The 9675-nt window shown below is 35.5% G+C and overlaps 1 protein-coding gene across 1 annotated transcript; it reads left to right on the forward strand.

Moving 5' to 3' along the window:
• The first annotated feature begins 1679 nt into the window (after positions 1 to 1679).
• nicol1 (NELL2 interacting cell ontogeny regulator 1) lies at positions 1680 to 3075 on the forward strand. The gene is made up of 3 exons (XM_016248283.1): positions 1680 to 1841; positions 2023 to 2111; positions 2315 to 3075. Exons 1-3 carry the CDS (start codon positions 1718 to 1720, stop codon positions 2384 to 2386), a joined length of 285 nt encoding a protein of 94 aa, XP_016103769.1. The 5' UTR covers positions 1680 to 1717; the 3' UTR covers positions 2387 to 3075.
• Positions 3076 to 9675: the final 6600 nt, after the last annotated feature.

Raw genomic sequence — 9675 nt, forward strand, 5'->3', positions numbered from 1 at the left:
TATTTTATTTTGGCGCTGTGTTTTGTTTGGTAATGTATGAACACTTGGCTATTATCCCTTGGCATATGTGGTTTTTTTAAACTTGTTTTTTTTTTTTGTATACAGTTGATGATTAAAAATAATAAAAATGTTATGCTAATTTGTTCTGTGAATTTCTGAAAATCACATTTTCTCCAAATTAGGGCGTTTTGCTTTTATGACTAATTGAATTGATGTTTCTTTAACTTAATTGATGAATCGTATTCTGATCTTCATTGCATTTATGAATGTGAAATTTGGTCAGAAATATACTGTTAGACAAAAAGAATACATTGACCTAAAACAGAACAGAACAGATCGATCTATCTGTCTTTGTTTGTTTTGTTTTTATTGGAATCTTTGTAACAACGAACATACAAGGGCAATAACATAAATTAATATAATAAGTATAATAATAAACAGACAATTAAAAAAATAATAAAATAGGAAAAGCAATGAAAAATTACATGCCCATAACAAGTAAAAATAGTTACAAATTATTCAAATAATAGATTTAAGGATTTAAAATAATTTCGTTTTTTTTTTGTCACTGTTATTTCTTGTTTCTTTTAATGTTTCTAATAAAAGTATACAGGTGGTGACCGATTTCAATTTTTCAAATGAGTAAAATTAGTTTTTTTCACTCTCCATTTACATTTGTGGATGAAGAATTTTCTATATATAATTAGTAAATTCACTATATACCACATTATTAAGTCAACAGTATACTCATAAAAAAATAAAACATCCTCTTCTTTGAGTAGCAATTCAATCTAGTATATTGTTTAACAAAAAAGCCTATATCTATTTATCTATCTATGAAAAATGTTCTAATAAAATAAAATGTGTTAAAAAGCTGCACTGTTCTTAACTAATAATAAAAATCTAAACTTACATTACTACATTCAAAACGAGTAAGGTGGGAAGCCATGTGACCTGCGGTAACCAATCAGAGAGAGAAACGTTGCCTGGGCGTAAAAATATTTTGTTGGACTCCATCCTACGGTGCTCCGCGAAGGACAATAGACCTCAAAAACGCAATCGACGCTCCGCAACGAAACTGCGTCCTGAATAGGAGGTCGGTGGTTTGACTAACGGTACTACTGTCTTTATCAGAGACTACAGGTAATGCACATAAGCTCCGTTTCGCTTTAATAATACGTAGTACATGAGTGGGATCTGTATTTTTGGTGGACATATTTAGAAATGACCATATTTTAGCTGTACAAAGACAAAGCTAACAAAGCACAAATATGATGATCGACAGTATCTTATTTGGGCTTTTGTTGGTCTGTCTTTTAAAAGGCCTTGTTATAAAAAGCGTCTGTTAAAAATGTGACAGCGTTGCACCTCCTGTATCTGTATCTGTATCTGTGCAGGTGTTGTGTGTACGGTGATGCTGCGCGACAGTATGAGGCCAAGCGGAGCTCCAGCGACAGCGATGCTGCTGCTGCTGTACATGAGTGGGATCTGTATTTTTGGTGGACATATTTAGAAATGACCATATTTTAGCTGTACAGAGACAAAGCTAACAAAGCACAAATATGATGATCGACAGTATCTTATTTGGGCTTTTGTTGGTCTGTCTTTTAAAAGGCCTTGTTATAAAAAGCGTCTGTTAAAAGAGTAAATGTGACAGCGTTGCACCTCCTGTATCTGTATCTGTATCTGTATCTGTGCAGGTGTTGTGTGTACGGTGATGCTGCGCGACAGTATGAGGCCAAGCGGAGCTCCAGCGACAGCGATGCTGCTGCTGCTGATCCAGCTCCTCTGTTTCAAACCAGTTCATGCCGAGGAATCAGGGACGGTCATCCCCGCTGAGAGTAAGACCGCATGCTTTATAGACCTGTGGTCAAACAAGCATGTATCGTTGCATATATCATTATAACATGTAGCCTTTGGTGTTTCCTGGGAACTTGCTCAGCAAAGTGATAAGGGTAAATGCAGTGTTATTTTAGCAATATTTATATATACTATTATAGTTTTTATATTTTTGTTCAATAGGCCGGCCATGTGTTGATTGTCATGCCTTTGAGTTCATGCAGAGAGCCTTGCAAGACCTGAAGAAAACCGCTTTCAACTTAGACTCACGGGTAAGATCATGAACCTGGAGACAACTGAGACAAAGCCGTTCAATGCAGTCTTTTTCAGGCCAAGGACCCCTTGATGCACTACGACAAATGACTTGTTAGCTTTAACTATATATTTATTCTAATGTGGGACAACTTCAGCTTTTACATTACAACAAGAATTAATTTGAGAGCCAAACATGATTTTATATCTCATGTGTTTTCAGACGGAGAGTTTGGTGCTGAGGGCCGAGAGGAGGGCACTGTGTGACTGCATGCCTGCCAGCAGCCTGCGCTAAAAAGCAGCCGTTCACACTGCACTCAGACAGAAATCTTTATATAACTAAAGGATACTACCTGCTCTCTCAGTCATACACACGCTCTCAAACAGGTTTCTCGTCACATTTTACATGAAGCGTTTTATCTTTCATTGTAATATGCACATAGAGCACCATAAATACACATTCCTGACTAAAGAAGTCACAACGCAACATTCCACAGTTTAAATGTCGTTGTTGAGAGGCACATCCATATTATGGCAGCAGCTAATACATCGAACTTTCCATAAGCGTGTATAAAGAGAAAGGGTAAGTCTTTCCTCTCCAGGCACAATGCACTGCAAACATTACATACATTATTTATCATAATTATTTGCACAGTACACTATATGTTTTTTCAAATGTTAACTGCTTTTTATATTTGTGTTCTAGAAATATATGATGAACAATCACAATAGATATTCGATTAAATATCAGAATTTAAATGTAGATCTTCAGGCATTGTTTTAGAGAGTTTGCTGTAAGATTATTAGATGATAGATATATGATTAGAAAAGTACCTGCATGTAAAGTGATAAAGTCTAGAATTTTATATGAGATGAGGAAGAAGAGATGGTTTCCTATAGAGATTACTTTGGTACTAAGATGCAAGTTCACACCTGTAACAATGTCTTTTTGTGTGTAGAGAAAGTGCATTAAAACATATGTGATGCTGTATTTCATGTTGTAAATAATTTATTTAATAGGTTTTACTAGACCCTTTATCTTTTTATCTCAACCCCCATAAAAGTGCAATGAACCATACAATCAGTGAATATGGGATAACTCTCCAGATTTGCTGAAATCAGCAGCTACAGTAAACTATCTTAAGTTTTTCTGGACCTGAACCCCCTTACCAGCTGTTAAAAAACTTCAACATCCAGCAGTTTGCAGCTCTCTTGCTTGTGAGGCATCAAATGACCCGATGGAGGCGCAAGGATATTAAGGTTCATTATAACTGTCGCAGCAATGCAGCACTTCACGTTGGGGTGTGAAAACAGACACAGCTCTGCAGAGCAAGCAACGGTAACACCTTTTCTCTAAATCGTGGTGTGCGTCAAGGATGCCCAGTGTCTCCTTATCTGTTCTTAATTGCAGTGCAATTTCTTAATTTACATATTAAAAGGAGTAACCTAACATGCATCACTGTTGGAAATGCAGAATTAATCATTAGTCAATTAGCTGATGACACAGCATTGTTTTTAGAAGACTCCTCTCAAATCTCAATAGCCTTAAATACTCTTCAGTCATTTTCTAAAGCTTCTGGTCTAAACCTTAATATTGATAAATGTGAATTATTTCCCATTAAAAGTTGTAATGTCTCTTCAGTCTGTGGCATAGCTGTTAAAAGCACTGTTAAATATCTTGGTATAGAAATAACTAAAGAAAAAAGATGTGCAACAAACTTTAATCCGATTATTGAAAAAACAGAAAAAACTTAATTGCTGGCTTCAAAGGGATCTAGCTATTAAAGGAAGAGTTTTGCTCACTAAGGCTGAGGGACTTTCAGGCCTCTCTTATGCGGCCCAATCTCTTTATGTAGATAAGCCTACATGTGAGAACTTTATTTTTTGATCAGTGGTTTAATAACGGATTCCTTTTAGTTTGTCAGCTATTTAACAACAAAGGTTTACTAATGACTTACGCAGAATTTCTTTCAGGATACAATATGCCAGTTACTCCCAAAGAATTTGCCATAGTTATGGGAGCGATACCAACAGGAATCTGTATGCTTTTTAAAAATTACTCTCAATCTTCTTCAATAACTCCTGCTTTCCCTGAGCCAATGGACAATCCAATAGGTAAAATATGTTTTTCAGGAAAAAAAGATAGAAACAATAAAGTTAGATCCTTGTTTATTGAAGATATTATCTCGATATCTCCTGCAATCTTTTACTGGAATAGTTTATTTAAAAATTTTAAATGGAAAAAGATTTGGTCTTTACAACAAAAATATTTTCTCACCAATAAAGTAAAAGAAGTGTCTTTTAAAATAATAAATACATTTTACCCTGTTAAATATTTTATGATTAAATATAAAACCAATATTGATACAAGATGCTCATTTTGCCAAGTTCACACAGAAACTGTCTATCATTTATTTTGGTCATGTTTCTATACTGAACATCTATGGAAAGATATTGAAACATTTATTAAAGATAATATCCAACAAGATTTATCGGTTACTTTTAAAGATATTATTTTTGGACACTTTGATTTTGATTCTAATAAAAACAAAGCTTGTTTTGTTATAAATTTAATATATTTTCTTGGCAAATTCTATATCCATAAGTGTAAATTTACCAACAAACCAATTTTTCTTGTTTTTTTTTTAAAGAATTTAAAATGTATCTTAATACTATTTCATCCGCTGTAAATAAGCGAGCAGAACAACTTCAATTTGTAATGACTTTAATTTGTATACTCTAATTGAAATATAAATTAATATCTTACCCTCATGTTTTTTTTGTTTTTTCGAAATACGCATCTAAAAAGAAAATAAATGCCAATACTGATGTCAAACCAGCCACAGAGGCCTTGGAGGGCGTTTCACCAGTGTAGTGAGCGGCTCATGAATGCTTAAAGATGATAAGCCATTAATTATGCATACATATTTTTGCAGAAGCCTCAAATGAATTACTCATTAGGAGGCCGAACTATGAATAGGTCAGAACATGGCTATTTCTGATAATGAAATATTCACAGAAAGAGAGAGAGCGAGAATGACACTACACTATTCTGGAGTAAAGAGTTTCTGAGCGGGGGGTCTGCAGAGGAAATGATGGATTGTGCATTAAGTGTGAAGAAAAAAGACTTCCCCATTACACACATTGTAAACGTGTGTGTGTGGTACTTAATTGACGATCTGCTGGGAGGGGACGCCCTATTGCACTATGCATCTGCTGACACCTCCACAACCCCTGCTGATTTTGAAAAACAACAAGCAGAGTTGCTGTCTGTTTTTTTTTTCCCCCAAGGAGACCAAACCTCAAGCCTCCCTCCCAGACTTGTCTGTCTCCTCCAGGATGGAGAATCCGGTTTGTTCCTGTTTCCATCTCTCCTCCTCCTGCCCTCCCTCTCAGTCTCAGTCTTTAGCGCTCTCTCTCTCTGACCCTGTGTCCCGATGCTGACATTAGTGTCTGGGTGGTTGATGCCCCTGGCACTAGGCATGAGACCCAGAGGAAAATGGACACAGTGTGCGGATGGTGGGCATCCTGGGACACACCCACATGCAGATGGGATTATTTTTAGAATCAGAAATCCTGGAACAAAAACACTGACACACAGTGAGACTGATTAAAATGGAATTCATACACTCAAAAACACTAATTCAGATCACCACAATAAAGAGTTATACAACCTGTGTGACTTTCTTTCTTTTACTGAGCACAATTAAAAATTATATATTTATTTTATGATTTCTCTGTCTGAACTTTTACTTTGTGCCTTCAGTTTGAAAACCTCTGCTTTAAAACATTAAAACAAGCCAATCATCTATTCATTAGCCATGCCACTTTGCTTAATGCTCTCTGATGACCTCTACTTTACTTGTCGTTGATGACCCCACGATTTCAGCGTGTGCAATCTTTCTCCACTTTTAGATTGTTGTAATTCATCTCTTGATTCTGCACTACTTTGAAATAGATTATTGCACTGCTGCTTTTTGTTGGCTCCTGAATGATAAACTGCTTGTGCTCGTGTCATCATTTTAAGATGCTTTTAATAAAAGTATCTGCTAAATGATTACATGGAAAACACCCAAACTGTCACTGACTGAATTTGGCACTTTCTCTTGACCCCTACATTTTGTTAGATTGGATTAATCAACAGTTAAGACTAGCATTGCTGGATGCATACAGACACCTAATATTTTCATATCTCTTTTCTTTTCTATTTTCCTAACCTCATAAAGTCCCTGAGAATAAAATATGATATTTACAGCAAGCGACACAAGGAGGTCACGTTGGTTCAAGCTTGGGGGAAGGACCTCACCTGACCCATGTGGTTCTGGGTGACCACCAGAAGGACACAGCATCGCATTCAACCTATTAACACATGTTGGCTTCCTGCCAGTTCTCTCCCTCATTCTGCCACTTCTTCTTGCTCTGTTTTTATGAGTTACTGGTAAAGCTCTGTGAGGAATATTAGGCCCATCTGTATTAGTCTCTTTCTATTCTGCTGTACTTCTATTCATCTTACTCTAATCACATATTAGCTAATGAATATAAATATAAATTCATTTAGTTAATCATAATATATGCATATAATTATGAATATGCTAGTTCTTATACATTTAAAAAAATGATAGAAATAAATGATTACAGAAATAAATAAGCACTTTTACGGAGCAAGGGAAAGTCTGTAGAAAAAACAACAGAAACATTTACTTTGTAGTTGCCATGATAAGTTTGTTTGGTCTCACTCCAAAACTGGCTCATTGTTCTATTGAAAATCAAAAGGACAAGAAACAAACAATTAAAGAGAAAGATAAAAAAATCAAGTCAGATTACATTTCTTCCATTCTTTACCTATTAAGGCAAAGCAGCTCAAACATGACGTCCAACATAGTCTAATGAATAAATAATCAGGCAAAACTATTTCAGACACACATAAATGTATAATGCAAAACGGTTTGCACATTAAACAGATCTGATCAGTTATGTTAGTTCTTTTTTTCAGCTAAATTGGTTAACTAAGGTACCGTAAAGAAGTATATGAAATGGATTTAGTGTTCATAATTGAAAATTGACTTCTGTGTTCATAATTGAAATAATTAACTGACAGGCCATAAACATGCTGTTTTTGTTTAGATTTTTATTTTGTTTAGCTTTTGTTTAAAATAAATAAATAAATGCACTGGTAATGGTAGAACAGAGTAGTTTGTCAGTGCTTTTTCTTTAGAAACAAACAGCTAAACAGACTCATTTCTAAAAGTCTTTTCTCTCTCCATGTAGTCAACGCTTTGAGGAGCGACATTCAAAACAGGATAAACATATATTGTCTTTATAGGTTACCATATCACATCAAACACACCTTGACAAATGACAAACTATGTTATGTAATTCAGAAAGACAGTAAATTAAAAAAAAGTAAACAAATTTGGGGTAAGACTTAATTCAGAAAGACCACGTTAATTGATTAAAAGTGACAGTAAAGAGATTTAGAATGTTACAAAAGATTAATATTTAAATAAATGCAGCTCTTTTAAACTTTCTGCTAAGCAAAAAAATCCTGTATCAGACCGTTTAAATTAGGCACCACAGCTGTTTTTTTAAGAAATATTTCTTAAGCACCAATCAGCATATTAATGATTTCTGAAGGATCATGTGACACTGAAGACTGGAGTAATGATGCTGAAAATTCAGCTTTGAATGAACTATGGAAAGCGATGAAAAATGTGAAGACAGCCATTATTGTCAAAACAACCTCAACTCTAGATAATCTTCTTGTGCCATACACAGAATAAAATATAATAGTATATAATAGAATATAATAGTATACACAGAATGAAACAATCCTAATTTCTTACATAGAATGGCATACTAATTGGAGCTACCATTGAATCATGACTCATTTTTGCAGAAACGAGTCATGTTGAGCAATGCTAATTCTGCACCCAGTAGAAAATTGAGGAGTGTTACTCATAGACCCACTGACCCACCAGCACAACCCTTGCCAATCCTGGATCACAAACTAACGCATGTGGACAAATGCACACACACACACTTCCATTCAGGGGGGGCCCTGGCCATCAGTCATTATAACAATAACTGGGAACAAAGCAGCAATAGATTATCACTCATGCATGAGGATAGCTCTCTAATATCTGTGCTATTTAAAATTATATTCAAACATGTGCAATAAATAAAAAAATAAAAAATAATAAGGTTAATAAACAGTGAAACATTTAAACAAAAAAACATTTTTTAAATGCAGGTGTAATAGTGAATTTCCTCTACAATACATAGATGAGCTTAAAAAGAACTGACCTCAGTTCAGTCCAATGAGTCTCAGACGATCTTATGAGCACTTGTTATCTGAGAATACAGTTTAGTGAGTCTCTTAGGATCTTATATTCCCAGTGTTTAATGTCGCACCCTGAGCAGGCGCTATATTAGTGAGAGAGGAAGATTTATTATACTAAATTACACACACACACACAACAAGTAGTCTACAACCTTGCCACACACATGCTAGTAATTAGTGATCACGATTTCTGAAAACCTGAAAGGTCAAGGGTTACTGTAAAATGGAGCCCACAATAGGCAGATTTTGTGCCATCTGACATTCGGGGTCACCCCTTCCTTCTGGACTGCTGAGGTCAAAGGTCAAATTACACAAGTACAACGGAAGGAGAGACAAGTGTCTTCATATACTCTGATTCAAAAGGAACTAACAATTAGGTTTAAATCATTTTTTAGAAGTAGATTTGTTGAGTTCTGATTAATTTTTTATTAATTTAAGAAAGCCACTTGAATGTCAATTCATGAATTCAAGTAATTAAATAAAATGCGTTTTGTTACATAAAACGCGCACATACATAATGTTGATTTTTTTTCTCTCACATACCATGGAAGTTAATTGTTACCGCCAACTGTTTGGTTACCAACATTCTTCAAAATATCTTTTCTGTTCAACAGAGGAAAGAAACTCAGATTTGAAGTACAGGGTCAGTAAATGACGACAGAATTGTCAGAATGATAAGATATTATGACCAGTTTTGTTCAAGTTCAGAAGGAGCTGACGGACACAAACAGCTTTCCTCTGCGCAAACATTATACCTCAGACAAACCTTATACCTATACTTTAAAAAGTACAATAATGTACTGTAAAAAATGAATAAATAACAAATACAAATATTTAATAGATTAATATTCTTGCAGATAATTAGTTTTAATTAAAAATGAAGGGATTGGGAGAGAGTGCTGCACACTGCTGGAGCGCCTTGCTAGTGACTCTCTGCTCTGCATAACGCACGCATGCCAAACAGGTGTGCCGAATTCTGCACCCCTACCATATTATGCACCCCCTGTTGAAGTCGCTACCTGATTGCCTAATCCCAACCCCTCCCCTAATCCTAATCCGAACCCCTCCCCCACACCTACTCCTAAACCTACCAATACTAGGGGATCCATAATCTGACAGGGTGCAATTCCGGTGTTGTGCCCATTTTCGACCCCTGCCAAATTATTACTCCTCTTGTTGAAATCGCTACCTGATTGCCTAATCCTAACCCCTCCCCCACACCTAACCCTAAACCTACCAATACT

Source organism: Sinocyclocheilus grahami, unplaced genomic scaffold (assembly GCF_001515645.1).
Source record: "Sinocyclocheilus grahami isolate Dianchi unplaced genomic scaffold, SAMN03320097.WGS_v1.1 scaffold24.1, whole genome shotgun sequence".
In the NCBI taxonomy this organism is placed as follows: Eukaryota; Metazoa; Chordata; class Actinopteri; order Cypriniformes; family Cyprinidae; genus Sinocyclocheilus; species Sinocyclocheilus grahami.